The sequence below is a fragment of the Rhinoraja longicauda genome, chromosome 25 (assembly GCF_053455715.1).
Source record: "Rhinoraja longicauda isolate Sanriku21f chromosome 25, sRhiLon1.1, whole genome shotgun sequence".
NCBI lineage: Eukaryota > Metazoa > Chordata > Chondrichthyes > Rajiformes > Arhynchobatidae > Rhinoraja > Rhinoraja longicauda.
In genome coordinates this window covers 19,218,065-19,238,484 of record NC_135977.1, presented here as the reverse complement: position 1 = coordinate 19,238,484, position 20,420 = coordinate 19,218,065, and the positions used below count along the sequence as shown (strand labels likewise).

Genomic DNA, 20,420 nt, shown 5'->3' with positions numbered 1-20,420 from the left:
GGTCGGTGTTATAAAAGACTTTGATCCAATTTAATTATAATATAATACACCGCATCATCAGAGACCCGGGTTTGATCCTGACTCTGGGTGCTGCCTGTGTGGAGCTTGCACCTTCTCCAGCTCATTCCAGATAAAGATTACCCTCTGCTCTTGTTCTTTTAATTCAATCATTATTTGGGTTTCCTCCCACATCCCAAAGACGTGCGGGTTTGTAGGTTAATTTGGCTTCTGTAAATTGCCCCAGGTGTGTAGGGAGTGGAAGGATGAGAAACAACAGGAATAAAAGAAAGAGGCCATTTTAATTGGTGCAGTTGTGAAATCTTGATAGGAAGTAAACACCTTCTCTGCTCAAGTCAAGTCAAGTCAAGTTTATTTGTCACATACATATACAAGATGTGCAGTGAAATGAAAGTGGCAACGGCCGCAGATTGTGCTAAAACTACAAAACAGAATAGAAAAAAAAATTTAACACAAAAAATAAATTAATACAGTAAATTAAATTAGCCCCTGGTGATATGAGAGTTAACAGTCCTGATGGCCTGTGGGAAGAAACTCCGTCTCATCCTCTCTGTTTTCACAGCGTGACAGCAGAGGCGTTTGCCTGACCGTAGCAGCTGGAACAGTCCGTTGCTGGGGTGGTAGGGGTCCCCCATAATGTTGCTGGCTCTGGATCTGCACCTCCTGGTGTATAGGTCCTGCAGGGGGGTGAGTGTAGTTCCCATAGTGCGTTCAGCCGAACGCACTACTCTCCGCAGAGCTGTTCCCAAACCAGATTGTGATGTTCCCGGACAAGATGCTTTCTACAGCCCCAGAGTAGAAGCACTGAAGGATCCTCAGAGAGACTCTGAATTTCCTCAGCTGTCTGAGGTGGTAAAGGCGCTGCCTTGCCTTACTCACCAGTGCGGCAATGTGTGTTGTCCATGTCAGACCCTCTGTGATGTGGACTTCCAGGTATTTAAAGCTGCTCACCCTATCCACAGTAATCCCATTTAACTCCAGTGGCGTGTACATCCTCGGATGTTGAGCCCTTCTAAAGTCTACCTTAGTTTTTGTGACATTCAAGAGGAGGCTGTTGTCCTGACACCAGAGTGCCAGATCAGCCACCTCCTCCCGGTAGGCCTTCTCATCGTTATCGGAGATCAGGCCCATCACCACAGTGTCATCAGCAAACTTGATGATGGAGTTGGAGCTGAACCTGGCCACACAGTCATGTGTGTACAGGGAGTACAGTAGGGGGCTAAGGACGCAACCCTGGGGGGATCCTGTGTTCAGGGTGAGGGGGTTAGATGTATGTCTCCCCATCTTCACCACTTGAGGTGTTAACTGCATTGCCTGCTGCTCGGGTGAAGCTGCAATGACACATCTCTGTCACTCAGCAAGCTGCAACAAGACTCTTCCACCCAAGCCTGATGCTGCCCTCATGCCAGGGATTGGCTCGATAAGAGAAGGAAGCACCGCAGATGCTGCAACTCTGAAATAAAAACAGAACGTGGGTAGGAAGGAACTGCAGATGCTGGTTTATATCGATGATAGACACAAAATACTGGAGTAACTCAGTGAGTGCCTGATGCTGCTTGAGCCATTGAGTTACTCCAGCATTTTGTGTCTACCTTCGGTAAAAAAACAGAACACGCTGGAAAGTTCCGCCTGCCTTTGTGGGAAAGGAAACAAGTGTCACCATTTTGGGTCAGAAAACCTTTGGAAACAACACCGGGACGGTGATTGAGGGGAATATGAAATAATACTGGTTTTGTTTTTATCATTTAAGGTGTAACCTTGAACAGAGAGCTGTACAACTCAGAGACAAGCCCTTTGGCCCACCTTGGTACTCAGGGCTAGTCCCATTTGTCTGCATTTGGCCCAGAGCCCTCTAAACTCTTCCTATCCATATATCTGCCCAAATATTCTTTAAAGGTCTTAATTGTATCCACCTCCACAGCTTTCTCGGGCAGCTCATTCCAGATATGGACTACCCTCTGCTCTTGTTCTTTTCATTCAATCATTATTTGTGTAATTACATTGATGACAGCTGAACATTGATTTCAGGAATACTCACTCACAACCTGGTGGTTAAAAAACCCCATCTCTACAAACTGTCCCAAATCCAGGTCCTATTTGTATCTTTGTGGGTCTGTGCGTGTAGGAAGGAACTGCAGATGCTGGTTTACACCAAAGAAAGACACAAAATGCTGGAGTAACTCAGTGGGTCTCTGGAGAAAAGGAATAAGTGACATTTTGGGTCAAAACCCTTCTTTAGACTTCGAGTCGGGGGGTGGGGGGTGGGGTAAAAATGTACAGCACAAGTCAAGAGCCGGCACCGATGAATGGTGGAGCCCACAATGCTCTATTGTTGGCTGTGGAAGAGGTGATAGTGAAGGGATATACGGATCTGAACAGTGGAACTGGCAGGATGTCTAGGGTGGGGGCGGGACAAAGAGAGAGGGAATGCAGGAGTTGTTAAGTTACCCAAGCGAAATATGAGGTGCTGCTCCTCCAATTTGCATGTGGCTTCACTCTGACAGTGGAGGAGGCCCAGGACAGAAAGGTCAGTATGGGAATGGGAAGGGGAGTTATAGTGTTTGGCAACCGGGAGATTCTGACTGTAATTCAGACCCTTGCTTTCAATCACTGACAGCACATCGCCTTCAGTCAGGGAAACCTTCATCCAAGACATCGCTGAACAACAGTCCTCTCGCCTCCAGAGCTCCAAGTCCCGGACCACCGCGCCTTTCCGAAGGCCCCGCTAGTTCAAAGCTGCCCGATAACAACAGGCAGGCGGACCGACGAACCAATTCAGCGGCGGAATGGTCAACCATGAAACAAAATGGACTGCCTGCCACGACAAGGGACAGGCCATTCAGCCCAAGTAACGGTACTAGCAAAGGGGAGATGACCATGCACCAGGGGACACCTGGAACCACAGCTACTGCAGGAGAGTTGATGAATAGACGCTTCCCACAACCACCGGACACGACAAGGGCCATCTCTCCCCGATTGCACGACTTGTCAGAATCAAGGGGCTCCGGTCCAGGAAGGTAACACAACTGATTTTAGTATTTTGAGTCGATTCACTTTCGAGAAGTGCGGCTTTTGATTTTAACATCGTTATTGGTGTTCCGTCATTTCCTGATTTATTTTGCATTTGGGCAAATTGGACTTGGCAGCTTACTCCTTGAATATGTTCTTCATTCTTCCTCCTACAGAAATTGAGCCAGTGTCTTAACATGTCTCCGAGTTTGGCTTGTGTCAACAAATATCTTGGTTTCCATTTAGTCATTAGCAGAATGCCACTCGCAATGTATTGCGGGGATTCCTAAGTCTGTGGGAACTCAAGAATTTTTGCCCATTGTGAATGTTTTGGCAGTTCAAGATAATTGTTTATTGAATTCTGTTTTTATCGTCCGAGTGATTTGAAATACTTCATTCTAAAATAACCAGGGCTTCACAGTGGCGCAGCAGGTAGAGCTGATAGCGCCAGATACCCGGGTTCGATTCTGACCCCGAGTACTGTCTGTGTGGAGTTTGCACGTTCTCCCTGTGACTGTGTGGGTTTCCTCCGGGTGCTCCGGTTTCCTCCCACATCCCAAAGACGTGCGGGTTTGTAGGTTAATTGACCTCTGCAAATTGCCCTTAGTGTGTAGGGAGTGGATGAGAAAGTGGAATAGCATCAGACTAGCGCGAACGGGTGATTGATGATTGGCCTATTTCCATGCTGTATCTCTAACATAAACTAAATATCCGATTTGTGTTTCTCATATCTGCCATTTAACTTGAGGGACTATTTAATTTTTTTAACTACTTTACCCTTATTGACTGATCTGTCAATGAGTATGTCAATCAGGAAACACAATCAAAATTGAAAAATCCTGATGTGTGTAGGAATTATTGAAGAATGTTCATTATAGATTTTAATCCATGAATTGCATTGAAAAAAATATTTTCTTTGAGAGAGGAGAGAGAGAGAGAGAGAGAGAGAGAGAGAGAGAGAGAGAGAGAGAGAGAGAGAGAGAGAGAGAGAGAGAGAGAGAGGAGAGAGAGAGAGAGAGAGAGAGAGAGAGAGAGAGAGAGAGAGAGAGAGAGAGAGAGAGAGAGAGAGAGAGAGAGAGAGAGAGAGAGAGAGAGAGAGAGAGAGAGAGAGAGAGAGAGAGAGAGAGAGAGAGAGAGAGAGAGAGAGAAAGTGAGGTAATGCAACATTTGATTTGGTTTTATTCAACCACCCCTAAGTGGAAGAAAGTTATTAATCTGGCAACATTTGATTTGGTTTTATTCAACCACCCCTAAGTGGAAGAAAGTTATTAATCTTGCTAGGAATCGGGGTGGAAAGCAAGGAACTGCAGATGCTGCAATCTACAGCAAAGCACAAAGTGCTGGAGGAACTCATCGGGTCAGGCAGCATCTAAGGAGGAAATGGACAGGCGACATTTGCGTCGGGACCTGGAGTCTGAAGAAGGCTCCCGACCAAAAATGTCATTAAACATTCCCTCCACAGGGGCTGCCTGGACCTACTGAGTTCCTCCAGCACTTTGTGTTTTGCTCTCGATTCCAGCGTCTGCAGTTCCTTGTCTCCATTGGCGATTATTTGTTTATGTTCTAAAGTGTAATATATATGTGTTGCATAAATCTTGGCAAACTTTTGGGTGAGGAGAGAAATACATTACTCTTGAAACCATTTGAGCATGTGATCGAAGAAACAGATTTATGTCACTTGATATTTATCAGAGTGTTTTGAACATTAGCCCTGCATTAAGGCATTAACTTTGCCAAAAATAACCCCAGAGCTAATTCCATTAACTTACAATGGATTGTTTCAGACTAGAGCCTGCAAGGTTTATGAGGTCCATCCACTGCCAATTTGCTTTGCTGTTTAATGGTCAGAAAGCCACAGCCCACTTTACTGTTGCAGAGCAACTCATACTTCACTTCCACTTATTCCATGTTGTTCAGAGCCTGAATTTTTCGAACAAAAAACATAGTCCAAATGTTATGCCTGCAATAGCAATGAAACTCTCAGCTTTTGTCTTTGTTACTTCATGGATATGACGGTGTGTGTGAATGGGTTAATATCGAAATCCAGGCATACTAATATGATTTTGCCATCCTCCACACACCGTGGCACTTGTTTTGTAAACTTCCCAGGGCGGCACGATGATGCAGCGGTAGAGTTGCGACCTTGCAGCGCCAGAGACCCGGGTTCGATCCTGACTACAGAGTTTGTACGTTCTCCCTGTGACCTGCGTGGGTTTTCTCCGGGGTCTCTGGTTCCCTACCACAAAGATGTCCAGGTTTGTAGGCAAATTGGCTTGGTAAAATTGTAAATTGTCCCTAGTGCGTGTAGGATATTGTTAGTGTGCTGGTTGGCATGGACCCAGTGGGCCGAAGGGCCTGTTTCCACGCTGTATCTCCCAAACTAAACTAAATCAAGAAAGGTTTGATGTGAGCTTGCTGAGAGTAGTTGGCAGACATGTTGAAAATGTTTCTTTTTGTTGCATGAACTGTGTTTTAGTGGGGAAACGAGGAACTGCAGATGCTGGCTTTCTAAAAAAAAAATAGGCACAAAGTGCTGGAGTAATTCGGCAGAGGCAGCATCGCTGGAGAATGTGGATTTTTCTTTCTAAAAATAAACTTTATTCAGAACAAACTTTATGGACAACATGGATGGGCAACGGTTTGGGTCGGTACCTTTATTTGGACTGGTTGGGAGGGAGGGGGAGTGGTGAAAGAAAGCTGGGAGAGAGGAGGGGCAGGACCAAGTCTTGCAGGTACTAGGTGGACATAGGGAGGGGGGGGGGGTGTTGATGGGCAGATGGTTGGAACAGAAACAGACTAATTGAAGAGCTGTAAGTTATGAAGCCAGAGGAAGGAATGTGGGAGGAGAGATAGGGGTGAAATAGGTGTGAGTATACTAGGCCATTCTAACTGACCAGCAAAGACTTAGTTTTAAACAATTAAACAACTTTAGTTTACGGTGAGGCACAGATACAATGACAATCCTGCTTGCATTCAACTCTGCCCTGGTGGGTTAAGTTAAAATTGTGTCTGCCTCTGCTCTTTTTAAGTGTTGGATCAATTGCCTCCCAGTCCTCCTTTAGAATTCCAACGATCCGATTCAATTCAATGACACTTCATTGTCACATGTACCTGGGTGCGGGTGACATTCTTTGTTTTTGCATACAAAACACAAAGTATTCGAGTCGCCACATTACTGGTGCCGGCAATGTTACCAATAGAGTCATGTTGGACCCTCTTAGTTCTTGAATGAATGAATTAATAAGTCTATTGGCCAAGTATGCATATACAAGGATATACATATGCATATACATATAAGCATGTACATATGCATATGTATATATGCATATGTATATATGCATATGTATATATGCGTATGTATATATGCATATACATGTATATACATATGCATATACCTCCCTTTTTGTTCTTGGCGGGTCCCTCTTTGTTGTCGACAGCCCTCCTCTCCCGGTCCCTCCTGACTTTGGTTTCCAGCTTACAACAATTTCAACAAAAGCACCTGGATAAATCTGTGACAGTCGGCATCTAATCACTTCCACCAGTTGCTGGGATTGTGGGACAATGTAACGTGGGAGTGCAACGTTCAGAGAGTTACAACGGATGTTAATCAATGTGTGGTTGGCGTAAACCACAATAACAATGCAGGCTCCAAGGCTGCACATCACCAACTCTTTAAAGAATTATGATCAAACATTTCTCAAAAATGGAAACATTAACATTTATTAACCAGATTGAATGGATAGTACTTTGACCTTCTGTTCAAATCATTTTATGATGCCTCCTTTGAACTTTGGAGGACGATAACAAATCTCTTTAAACAGTTTATATTCACAATTTTTCAAGAGATGCTCTGACTATCTGACTCACCAAACCCACAATAAAGAGAGCAGATTGGAGACATAGAAAGATAGGTGCAGGAGGAGGCCATTTGGCCCTTCGAGCCAGCACCGCCATTCATTGTGATCATGGCCGACCATCCACAATCAGTAACCCGCCCCTGCCTTCTCCCCATATCCCTTGATTCCACTAGCCCCTAGAGCTCTATCTAACTCTTTCTTAAATCCATCCAGTGATTTGGCCTCCACTGCCCTCTGTGGCAGAAAATTCCACAAATTGACAACTCTCTGGGTGAAAAAGTTTTTTCTCACCTCAGTTTTAAATGGCCTCCCCTTTATTCTAAGACTGTATCCCCTGGTTCTGGACTCGCCCAACATTGGGAACATTTTTCCTGCATCTAGCTTTTCCAGTCCTTTTATAAATTTATATGTTTCTATCAGATCCCCTCTCACCCTTCTAAACTCCAGTGAATACAAGCCTAGTCTTTTCAATCTTTCCTCATATGAGTCCCGCCATCCCAGGGATCAATCGCGTGAACCTACGCTGCACTGCCTCAATTACAAGGATGTCCTTCCTCAAATTAGGAGACCAAAACTGTACATAATACTCCAGATGTGGTCTTACCAGGGCCCTAGACAACTGCGAGACCTTTCTCGCCTTCAGTATCTGCTCTTGTACTGTAGGTTCGTAAACTCCATCATAGTTCCTTGCAGAGTGCACAGACTGATGCTTCTGCACATGAGCTGACACAAAATGTGAATGGTTTATTCAGGAGCTGTTCACATATTCATTTCGGATAGAGATACAGCACGGAAGCAGGTCCCACCGAGTCCACGCCAACTAGCGATCCCCATACACTAGCACTATCCTGTACACTAGGGACAATGTACAATTTTTACTGAAGACAATTACCTACAAACCTGCACGTCTTTGGAGTATGGGAAGAAACCGGAGCGCCAGAAGAAAACCCACACAGTCATAGGGAGAACGTGCAAACTGTGTACAGACAGCACCCGTAGACAGGATCTAACCTGGGTCCCTGTAGCTGTAAGGCAGCAACTCTACCGCTGTGCCACCATGCCACCGTGTAGCTGTAAGGCAGCAACTCTACCGCTGCGCAACTGTGCTTCCACCTTGAGAAGTGTAATCTGTGATAATCATAAGCTACTGGAATGCGAGCTGGTGAAATTTCATCATCTGTTCACAGGACTTGGATGTAAATATCATCTTTCTTCTATGATCAACAGGGCGGCACAGTGGTGCAGCAGGTAGATCCGCTGCCTCACAGCACCAGAGACACAGGTTCGATCCTGAACTCGTGTGCTGTCTGTGTGGAGTTTGCACATTCTCCTTGTGACCTTGTGTGTTTCCTCCGGGTGCTCCGGTTTCCTCCCACATCTCAGACATGTGGGGTTTGTAGGTTAATTGGTCCCCTGTAAATTGTCCCTAGTGTGTAGGGAGTGGATGAGAAAGTGGGATAACATAGAACTAGTGTGAACGGGTGTTCGATGGTCAGCGTGGGCTCGGTGGGCCCTGGGGCATTTTATCATGTTGTATTTCTCTTGGGTTGTAATATTTGATATTGTCATTTCTGGCACTGCAAATGGTTATAGTTCACTGACTGAACTAGCTGGGGATAATCGCCATGAAGTAGAAATGTTCTGCAGGAATCTGAAGTATACAAGGGTTTACTTCACGAGCGAGTTTTGACTTGATTGCATGCGTTTGCGTGTGAGTAGCTTTAACTGGATAATTAAATGTGATTAGGGGGAGCATCTGCTGAAGGCCAGGTATCGGAGAATTAACAAGCCCTTGTATGTTTTTGCTGTTGTCACTGTGTGAATATCTAGGGGTGAATGTTGTAAGTGAGGAGTGATTTTTAATTTTATGATAAAACAAGAAAGGGCTGATAATGTAGTGAATGGTCTCTTGGTTTATGTTCAATTAACTATTTATTCTGATCAAGGGGGGGCTGACCTTGAAAACCCAACACATTATCTTCATTTTGCATAAACTTAAGTGAACAATATGCGGAGTTAATGATAACTGGATGTGAGTAATAAGGTTATAATTTAAACAAGGCGTTCAGATGACATACACCACATGAAGGAACCATTACACACTCAAGATTCCATGATTTTATTATTATATTTTTGGCCGTGGCTAAGTTGTGTTAATGGCAGTTAAATGCAGGCCTGATGTTGCTGATCCCGGAAGGATTTGTAATGTAAGAGGTTATTGTGATGTTGTGGCTGCTGGGCCAGGTCTGGGTGACCCACAGACAGAGAGCAGCAGATGAAAGAGGCTGAGCAAATTGCAACAATTAGGAGACCAGGACTTGATAGATTTCACATCTCCTCCCAAGAATCCCTCTTGCCCCCCCCCCCCCCCCCCCTCCCCACTTTCTTCTTTGTTCCTTCATTCATCAATGTCTTGCTTACAACACAGTGGTATGAACAACAACTCCCTCTCTCTTTCGAAGATAAGGTCATAAGGAATAGGAGTAGAATTAGGCCATTCGGCCCATCAAGTCCACCCCGCCAGTCAATCATGGCTGATCTATCTCTCCCTTCTAACCCAATTCTCCTGCCTTCTCCCCATAACCTCCGACACCCGTATAAATCAAGAACAAGAACAAGATAGACACAAAATGCTGGAGTAACTCAGCAGAACAGGCAGCATCTCTGGATAGAAGGATTGGGTGACGTCTCTCCTATCTGTGATCAATGGGAAACATCACCCATTCCTTCTATCCAGAGATGCTGCTGCATTACTCCAGCATTTTGTGTCTAGGGTGTAAACCAGCGTCTGCAGCTCCTTCCTACACACACCCTCTCTCTTTCCACTGCCCCTGCAAACACCTCCCACTATCTCCATTCACCCGTCACCCTGCTCCTTCCTCCCTTCCCCCACCTCCCCTCTCCATCCGCTCACCTCCCTTCCCCGTTCCATAGTTCCTCATTATCCCTCTTTCCCCGCACCTGTGCAAAGAATTGAGATGCTAGAATCTTGAGCAAAACACAAAGTGCTGGAGCAACTCGGCAGGTCGGGCAGCATCTGTGGAGGAAATAAGATCCATCTTCAGACCATGCAAATAGTTGCTCCTTCTATTTCTAGAAGATTTCAAATCTCAGATGGTGAAATGAACCGTGATGTAATAAGAAGGAACTGCAGGTGCAAGGTTCATACCAGAGAAAGACACAAAGTGCTGGAGTAACTCAGCGGGTCAGGCAGCATATAAGGAGAACATGGACAGGTGACTTTTCAGGTCGTTTTCAGTCTGAAGGTTCGGGGCATCTATCCTTTTTCTCCAGAGATGCTGCTCGACCCGCTGAGTTACTCCAGCACGTCGCTGAGTTACTCCAGCACGTTGTGTCTTTCTTTGGTAAACCAGCATCAGCAGTTCCTTGTTTCTACACTGGAGCACCTAGTTGGACATGTTGTAATGGTTGCTACTTTGCAGAGTTGGCAGTTCATCTTCTTGTAAATTGGATTTTATTTTGCTGTGGATTAAATATTTTTGTGTTTTTTTCCCCCTGTGCATTTCAGGAGAAGGGAATCCTCAATCCCCAGGCGGCAGGTGGGGGGACGTGAATTCGCTCCTATCAAAACGGGGGCCCCGAGAACGACCTTCTCCCCTTTGAAAGCCTCCAGTGACGACGTCCTGATTGTAGACAGGAGGGACGGCAAACACGTGGTGCACTGGAGGTCGGCACAGCAAGATCCCAGTCTGAGGAGCGTGCAGGTGAGGCGGAGGAGTCAGTCATCAGACCATGGGAGTTGGACGGAGGATGAGATGCCCGGCTCCGCGCTGGCACCTCGGGGCAAGTCGCGCCCATCCCAGGATCTCAGCAGAACCTCCTCCAACCCCAGCCGCCACCCCACCGCCCCCTTCAAGGGGAAGGGTGCAAGGGGCGACGGCGTGAGGGGCAACCGGGGCAAGGGGACCTCTCGGGGCAGGGGCCACGGGGGAGAGGCAGAGAGAAGGACCAGGTCCCCCACTCCGTCCAAGGTCCCCACTCGTTCCAGGACAGCCCCGATGCCAGCCCGGTCCTCCAGCCCCACTCCCACTCCCACCAGACCCGCTCACCAAGTCTGGTGCTACGACAAGAACCACAACCTTCTCGGCGACTGCTGTGGGAGAGGCGGGTGGCCGCCGAGCTTGGAGATGGACCCTGCCCACCCTACCATGGACCCTGCCCACCCTACCGTGAGCTTGGAGATGGACCCTGCCCACGCCACCATGGACCCTGCCAACCCTGCCCACCCCACCATGAGCTCGGAGATGGACCCTGCCCACGCCACCATGGAGGATGAACTGTACCGGAGCTTCGAGGAGGAGTTTCTGGCCAATACCCGGCAGATCTCGCTGGAGAGCAGCGGGAGCGAGGGGGGTGAGACGCCGCCGGTGGTCGGCGTGCCCCGGGCCACAGCAGATACTCTGCCGGGACCCCACCTCGCCGCCAATGGGCCGGGGGAGGAAGCGGAGACTGGGGAAGGACCACCACCACCACTGGGGATGGCTGGGGGCTGGGTCGGGGAGGTCCTGCAATACCGCCCCCACAACTTTCTCCAGACCGTGGAGGACGTGAGGGGACCCGACCTCCCGAGTCCTCTGGGCGAGAAGGGCCTCTACACGGTGGACATCCGCAGGTCAGCACCACCTCCTGAAGACAAGGAGGTGCAGAATGGACAGGACGCGCACGACAAGATGGATGGATCCACCAAGGAGACCCCCTCCACCGAGCCACCGCCCGACCTCCAGCCCGACCACCAGCCCGACCTCCAGCCCAACCTCCAGCCCAACCTCCAGCCCAACCTCCAGCCCAACCTCCAGCCCAACCACCAGCCCAACCTCCAGCCCAACCTCCAGCCCAACCTCCAGCCCAACCACCAGCCCAACAGCGAGCACGTCGTGCAGATGAGGCCCAGGAAAGGGTTGAGGAGACCCGAAAGAGTGCCCTCCATCTACAAGCTCAAGCTGCGCCCCAAGGTCCGGCCTCGGACCGACAACCAGCCCGAGAAGAAACCCTCCAAAATCCCCACCCCGGTGGGCTGCAGGCAGGGCCAGAGGTCCCCGAGGTCAGGCCACAGCCCCTTGCTGGAGGGCGGCCATTGCAGGCGCAAGGCCAAGCATAAACTCATCCTGTACAACTCCAGAGAGGACCTTCAGAGCTCCAGAGAGGACCTCCTGCCCTCCCCCACCTCCAGCGACAGCACTCCGCCCACCCTAACCCGCCCCGACCTCTCTTGGCTTTGACCCACCAAACGTTTACACCTCCACTGTTTAATTTAATGAGTTGGAACCAACGCCACTGAACCTCCCAGAGGTGTCGCCCATCGCAGTTCTGCTGGGGAACTTAAGCGTAAGAGAATAACTGCAGATGCTGGAGAACTTGATCACCTTCCTTGTTGGGGGAGGAGAACCATCCTCAAAAACGCATTTCAAAAATGATTGAATGTTCTCAGCGGAATCGTATCTTGGGCAGAGATGAACATTGGAGGCCACTCTGGCTTCTAATCTACTGAGCAATGTTCGGTTTCCCAGCAGAGATTCCTGCTTGCAATTTGACTGCACCTGATGGCCACTGGAAGGGGTTGTTTTTACATTAATCCCACCTTTAACTGTCACCTGTCAAGACTCTGGCTGGGGCTCCGTTACTTGGCTAAAAGGGAGGCGGTTTGAGGTCATTGAAAGCCTTGCTCTGTTGGTTATTCCGGTGGGATAATTGTTGCGGGGCCGCTTGTGTCCAGTGTAGCATTTGACCAAGTGAATCTGAGCGGGTATGCGGGTAAAACAGGGCAGGACGCCCACCGGGGCTAAACAAAAACCTGTTTGCAATCGGGACTGAGCAAACCTCCATGGAGGTGGGATTGTTGCTGTTCGTGTCCTGGTGATAGAGCCCTAACTTTCTACTTCACCGCCGGGAATGTTGGAGAGGGTGGAGAGAGAGAGAGAGAGAGAGAGAGAGAGATATATACCACCGCCCTCGCATGTAGCAGTTTAACGAAAGCCTCGAGCTAATACTAACTAATCACTCCTCTCTAGCTTTCTGCTTACTAACCAATCTGTGTACTTAATAATTGTCCTAAAGGGCAGTTTAGTGGGAAATGAATAAGCTTCGCGCTAGACCCGAAGGGTGTTACTCGGGCTCGGATTATTTCATGGCAGGGAGGGGAGGGGAGGGGGGTCATGTTTTAAACAGGGACGTTTCCAACCCATTCACTGACCAGAATGCTGGGTGCGCAGAGTTGGCACGGAGCTGCTAAAACACTAGTCCAGCGGCTTTCCTACAGCCAAGGGTCAATGTATTTACAAAAAAGCGCGCTGAAGGTTATAAACCACAGCGTTTTCATGGGGGAATCAGCACTCGGAGACTGTTGGTGTCGCTCCTCGCGTTGTGGCATCAATGCGCTGTTTGCGCGCACAAGTCTCTCCTCTCTCTCCCCCTCTCCCTCTCTCTCCTTCTCTCTCTCCCTCCCCCTCCCCCTCTCCCTCTCCCTCTCCCTCTCCCTCTCTCTCCCTCCCCCTCCCCCTCTCCCTCTCCCTCTCTCCCCCTCTCCCTCCCCCTCTCCCTCTCTCTCTCCCTCTCTCTCACCTCCCCCTCTCTCTCCCCCTCTCCCTCTCTCTCCCCCTCTCCCTCTCTCTCCCCCTCTCTCCCCCTCTCCCTCTCTCTCCCCCTCTCCCTCTCTCTCCCCCTCTCCCTCTCTCTCCCCCTCTCCCTCTCTCTCCCCCCTCTCCCCTCTCTCTCCCCTCCCTCTCTCTCCCCCCTCTCTCTCCCTCTCCCGTTTCCTCTCCCCCTGTGTCTCCCTCTCTCTCCTCCTCTCCCCCTCTCTCGCTCTCCCCCTCTCTCGCTCTCCCGTTTCCTCTCCCCCCTGCCTCTCTCTCCCTGTCTCTGTCTCAACCCAGTTCACTGTGTGCAGCGGCGACAGGCCAAGGTTGAAGGCGACGCTGAATATCTTGCACGCACCCCACACCCACGGCCTCCGTTTGTTCCCCAGACCTTTACCATTGAAGCCCAATGTTGGCCACAGCGCGGAGCATCTGCAAATAATCTTAAACGCTTCCCGCCACTTCACAAGAGGGTGCATTAGTTTGCAACGGCTCCTCTTTGTCGTGGTCTTGGAAAGGAAGCTTAATTGGGATTCTGTCTCCTCCCCGCCGTTGGGTTCCGTGGGCGTTTCTCCATTGGGTGAATTGTCCACAGATGGGTGATGTAAGAAAATAACTGCAGATGCTGGTACAAATCGAAGGTATTTATTTTCACAAAATGCTGGAGTAACTCAGCAGGTCAGGCAGGCAGCATCTCAGGAGAGAAGGAATGGGTGATGGCGAGCTGCCCTAACCCCTGGTTTGGTGACATCCAACAAGTCACCCTGCAAGAGGGGTATTGAGGCCGTGTGCCATGATCTCCCCGTTGCCCCAGTGCCAATGTTGCCCCCTCTCCCTCCCTGGTGGGTGTCCGGGTGCCCACGACGCCATGAACCCGAGGTTGGGGTGAAGGCCAGGTACCGGTCCTCCTGTTGTACAGCGGTTAGGATTAAGGACTGCTCCAATCTCCCTCGATCTAACCAGCGACAGTGGACATCGGCTTGAGCCCGCAAGCAACGCTGCATCGAACCTGCGTGCACCACTTCCCGACCCTCCAGGTGCCCCTTACCTAGTTCACCTTCTGGACTGTACGTCTAATAGCTCAGGTTGCTGCACCAACTCCACGGCGCTGTTCACCAAAACATTCTCCCTGTGCACAAAATACTGGAGTAACTCAGCGCGACAGGCAGCGTCTCTGGAGAGAAGGAATGGGAGACGTTTCGGGTCGAGACCCTTCCTTCTTCCGACCCAGTCACCCATTCCTTCTCTCCAGAGATGCTGCCTGACCGGCTGAAGTTACTCCGGCATTTTGTGTCTATCTTCGGTGCAAACCAGCATCTGCAGTTCCTTCCTACACAATTCTCCCTGGGCTCCCCACCACCTTTGAGGAGTCTGCATGTTTCACAAGACTGTTGCCAGACCCATCCCCCGCGTATCTACCTCCCTCCCTGCGGCCACTTTCAACTCTAACTTTTGCAAAATGTTTCCACTTCTGCCGAGGCTTTGACAAGAGTATCAATGTGCCGGTTTACGGCGCCGGCCCAGAGCAGATGTTGTCTCCTCGGATTATTTCAAAAAATGCTGGAGTAACTCAGCAGGTCAGGCAGCATCTCGGGAGAGAAGGAATGGGTGACGTTTCGGGTCGAGACCCTTCTTCAGACTGATGTCAGGGGGCGGGACAAAGGAAGAATAATAGCTCAGGTTGTCTCCTCGGACATGGCTGGTAGTTTTTTGAAGATGCGGCTGGACTCTGTTGATTACAGAGGGAGACCAGTTGGTCACTAGGGGGGAATGAGTGGGGAACCGCGATGTAATCATTCACTTTAAATTCCAGTTCCCTTCAGTATTGGAATGGCCCTGTGCTTTAATTATTTATTCCTTCCATCTCTGTTATTCCCTCTTCCTCGCATCTCGCGGAAGTTAGAAACTTTTTTTTTGTATCAATAATGTGGGTATCGGGTTCACATTGTCGCCCATTCCAGTTGAAATGTTGACTTTATTAGCGATCATTTTTGTTTCTAATTGTAGATCCATTTCTGCTGCTGATCATAAAACTGTCCGATGGAATGATAGAAGTATGTGCTCTATGGATTTGCATTTTAAGACTGGGTGGTGTGCGTGTAAGCAAAATGTAAAAAAGATAATTAGTAAGTATATAGCCATTCAATATGCAATTGCAACGATGAAATCCTTATTCCTTGAAACAATAACTGATAATAGTCAGTTATTTAAATAATGTTTGCAGTGAATTGTACCCTGTCCTGCTAAATAACTGAAAGAACTGCGAATCGTGAAGCATTCAATCCTAATGTAAACTCTTAACTATTTCCCTAAACATCACTCATCATCGGCGGTCACTCGAAGTGAGTATGACTGTCCTCTCCTTGGGACGCCTGTGTGTGACTTTGTTTAACGTGGGGAGACTGGTGCACAGACAGCCACCACATGGTCCTTGACAGATCTGGGTCAGGATCCAATGGCGTGGAGTCCAAGACGACCGGGGACTCTTTTCTGCTGCAGCCTTCATCCATCCGCCTTCCCAGCCGTTGTGATGCTCCATAAAGTCAGCCATCATCCTCCGCCTGTTCCACCGTTGAGGTCTTGGTTGGATTGATCTTTGTCAGGGACCTCCTCCTCGACCTTACCGCCATGGGTGACCCTACCAAGAGAGTAGCTCCAGACGGCATCGCTCTCAGGATCTCAGGACCACACAAGCTTCTCCACCACGACAAGGTGACAATCTCCGGAGAAGAAAACATCACTTGATTAATGCAAACTTGTTTTGTTTGCTCAGACTGCGATCGAACACATTAATTTGCGCAATATTTCACCAATTAAGCATTGAAAAGTTGATTAGTAAATATTCTGGCCTGGAGAGAATTATTTTACTGGAACAGGCGAGCAAATGCATGAGGAATTGTTTGGGAATTGGAGTGAGTTGCATTGCTCCGTTGGAGAGGTCACCATCGATCCACCTGTACCTTGTCTAACATCTCCCACCGCCACACACCTGTTTCTCTCTCTCTCGCTCTCTCACACTCTCTTTTAACTCTTCTTGAGACTTCCAAGGGGGAACAATCAACTGGAAACTGAGCTATGAAAATAATATACTGAGGCAAAGCTGTTTTCTGAGAGCTCTTCTGTTCCCAACAAGTTCTACCCATTGTTTTGTGGAGTGAGCGTTAAGGGGTTGAAGTCGGATTGAGTTGGACGTGTAGGATCAACAAGGATGTGTGTGTGCGTGTGCGTGAGAGACGGAGAGAGTGAGATAGTCAAACGTGAATATAAACAGGATGTGTGTATGTGTGAGAGATCAGGATTGTGTGTGTGCGTGAGATCAGGATAATATGTGTTTGTGCGTGAGATCAGCATATATATGTGTGTGGGTGCGTGTGAGTTCAGGATGAGTGTGAGACAGGCGATCAAGCGTGAACATAAACAGGCTGTGGGTGTACAAGTGAGTGTGTTTGTGTTTCAGTAGCGATCAAAAATTTAAACTTAAGCAGAATGTGTGTGTGTGTGTGTGTGTGTGAGAGAGATGATCGAAGACTTGACCCTACACAGGATGTATGTGTGTGTATGAGTGAGTGTGTGTTTGTGTGTGGGTAGTGATCAAAGACTAAATCGTAAACAGAATGTGTGTGTTTGTGTGTCACGATCGAAGACGAACATAAACAGGTTTTCTTTGTAGGGTTTGAGCCGAACATTGGTTCGAAGTTTTAAACTTGGCAACATTACTCCCACAGAGGAAACATAACCATCAATAGGGGCAGGAAGAAACCTGGCGTCGGTGACTTAACTGTGACTCAGAGCAGTGACGTCTGCAATCGGATGTAATTTGGAGAGCCTTTTACCTGGCTCCGTGTGTAAATGTATTGTTAACTGTGTCTAGGTGACAGGGAAGCTGTTCTTGCTGCAATAAGAATATTTTGCCTTTAATCCGCACCCATGCCTTAAGGTAAAGCTTCTATTTTACAATGTGTGTACCTGTTGTGAGTTGTTTGCAGTTTGCAATGTGTGAACCATCCTCACCTGGTGTGGACCAGGGAAACAGTAGGAATGAGACCATATTCTGTAAGCACGCATTTCAAAACTTGACATTAGGGATGATGTGGTGTGATGAAGGAAAGATACCTAGAGGAGAAATTTGCAATATTTGTGAATTTGCTGTCTTTCAATCTGTCATCAATTATTTTTTTTTAAATAAAGACTAATAAAATGAATTTTACAGAAATTCCCACTATGGTACTTGTCTCTAAGGTTAAACCCAAAGTGCTGGCGTAACTCAGCGGGTCAGGCAGCATCTCTGGAGAAAAAAGATGGAAGATGTTTTGGCTCGGGGCACTTCTTCGGACTCCAATGTTCATTTCTGCCCAATGTTCTGCTGAGAACATTCAATCGTTTTTGAAATGCAAAAAAACAAAGTTAGGAGGTTTTAGGTAAAATCTTTATTATAAAACCTCCAGAGTCCTTGCATCGCCATCTCTTTACAGATGGTGGAATAATACAGCATCGGAACAAGCCCTTTGGCCCACAATGTCTATGCTGAACATGATGCCAAGTTAACCTAATTTCCTCTAATTGAAATTAGACAGAATAGGTAACATTTGTAGAAAAGGCAATGGGACAAGGAGATATCATCTTGCACAAAGTGCTGGAGTAACTCGGCGGGTTAGGCAGTATCTCTGGAGAACATGGATAGATGACATATCAGGATGGGACCCTTGTTTAGACCTGAAACATATTTACCCAGCCATGTTCTCCAGAGATGCTGCCTGGGTGTCCCGCCCCCCTGACATAGTATGTCCACTGAGTTACTCCAGCATTTTGTGTCCTTTCTTGTAAACCAGCATCTGCAGTGTCATATCATATCATATCATATATATACAGCCGGAAACAGGCCTTTTCGGCCCTCCAAGTCCGTGCCGCCCAGTGATCCCCGTACATTAACACTATCCTACACCCACTAGGGACAATTTTTTTAATTTTTTTTTTACATTTACCCAGCCAATTAACCTACATACCTGTACGTCTTTGGAGTGTGGGAGGAAACCGAAGATCTCGGAGTAAACCCACGCAGGTCACGGGGAGAACGTACAAACTCCTTACAGTGCAGTACCCGTAGTCAGGATCGAACCTGAGTCTCCGGCGCTGCATTCGCTGTAAAGCAGCAACTCTACCGCTGCGCTACCGTGCCGCCCTTACACCTTACATCATCTTACACCATTTGACAGCTTCACCTAACTACTGGTATAAATGTAGTGTTTACATGTGCAGCCTTTAAAACAAGATCATTTACGATCCATGCGATATAATAGCAACATTTTACATGTATATGTTATCTGCCTTTTTTCCCTGGAAAATGTTAGTGTTGATTTTGTACAGCCAAGTCACCAGCATCCTCCTCCTCCATGTAAATATGAATGTGACGCCACATGTTTTTTTGATTTGACCAGTCCACGTTCCATGTTATAGATGCAGTGAATCAAGGCATCAAGCTTGGTGGAGGTTGACACAAAGTGGAGGAGTAAGTCAGAGGGTCAGATAGCATCTCTGGACAAAATTGGGATCGTTGTTCAGACTGCTCCGACCCAAAACGTCACCTATCCAAGTCCTCCAGCGATGCTGTCTGACCTGCTGAATAACTCTTAACATTTTGTGTCTATCTTTGGTATAAACCAACAGCTTCTGTTCCATTTTATCAAGCGTGGTGGAGAGTAAGAAAATAACTGCAGATGCTGGTACAAATCGAAGGTATTTATTCACAAAATGCTGGAGTAACTCAGCAGGTCAGGCAGCATCTCAGGAGAGAAGGAATGGGTGATGTTTTGAGTCGAGACCCTTCTTCAGACTGATGTCAGGGGGGCGGGACAAAGGAAGGATATAGTCTTCCGGCTGACTGATTAGCACACCAACAAAAGCTTTTCACTCTACCTCAGTACACGTGACAATAAACTGACTAAACAAACTAACTAACTAAGTTGCTCAGCAGCTTGAGGCTGCGTCACTGTTCAGTGTGACAATGGATATTCTACTCTGGGTATCTGTTCATTCTCTGCACCACATCTTATAACCCTCAAGCCCCCTGATCATTTAAGCATGGAATATGGGTAATTGTAACGGTACAGAATAGGATCAAGTGTGTCAGACCCCAGGGGGAATGGAGAGGAAGGAAGACTGAAAGGATAGGAACAGTCCTATCTGCATGTAGCAGTAGATATAAAATGAAATGTGAGGAAACTTTCAAGGCAAAATCTATGATATTGGAGAGGGAAATATGGCAGATTTCACATGAGTTGGAGATGGGTTTGGAAGTTCCAATGAGTTGATGAGAATGAACATGGACGATTTCATCTTTCCCAGATACCATCTATCTAAAAGCCCGTTAAACGCCACTATTTTATCTACCTCCAACCCTGGCAGCGCGTTCCAGGCACCCACCGTCCTCTGTGTAAAAAATAAACGTGCCCCACACATCTCCATTAAACTTTGTTGCTTTCACCTTAAAGCTATGCCCTCTAGGCTTTGACATTTCTACCCTGTCTCTGCCTCTCATAATTTTATATCTCCCCATCAGGTGTCCCCTCAACCTCCAACGTTCCTGAGAAAAGAATCCAAGCTTGGCCTCCCTCTCCTTGTAGCTAATACCCTCCAATACAGCGTTCTAGTGAACCTCATCTGCACTTTCCCCAAAGCCACAACAGCCTTCCTGCAATAAGATTTACTGTTCTTTGTACGTCTGACACAAATTTAGGGAGCTCTCTGAGATTTATGTTTTGTTCACTTAACTGGTTTAAAATTCTTTACACCTACATTAATTATGATGTAATTTTCCCTTTTAAGTTGCTCTGAATTTGTACTAATATCATTTTCTATCCAATCAATGTGAACCCAAGAAATATGACAGTGAGGAAAGGCTGAATTTTAAGAAAAATATTTTATTCTACAATTTTCTATTTCTGCT

At 47.6% G+C, this 20,420-nt stretch overlaps 1 protein-coding gene across 1 annotated transcript in view; it reads left to right on the top strand.

Annotated features, from left to right (window-relative positions):
• Positions 1-13,435, top strand: part of gas2l1 (growth arrest-specific 2 like 1) — a 54,735-nt gene extending 41,300 nt beyond the window's left edge. The window contains exons 4-5 of the mRNA XM_078421539.1: positions 2,636-3,035; positions 10,414-13,435. Of these exons, the coding sequence (XP_078277665.1) occupies positions 2,636-3,035; positions 10,414-12,124 (2,111 nt within the window). The 3' untranslated portion in view covers positions 12,125-13,435. The remainder of the gene's footprint in view (positions 1-2,635; positions 3,036-10,413) is intronic.
• The last annotated feature ends 6,985 nt before the right edge of the window (positions 13,436-20,420 follow it).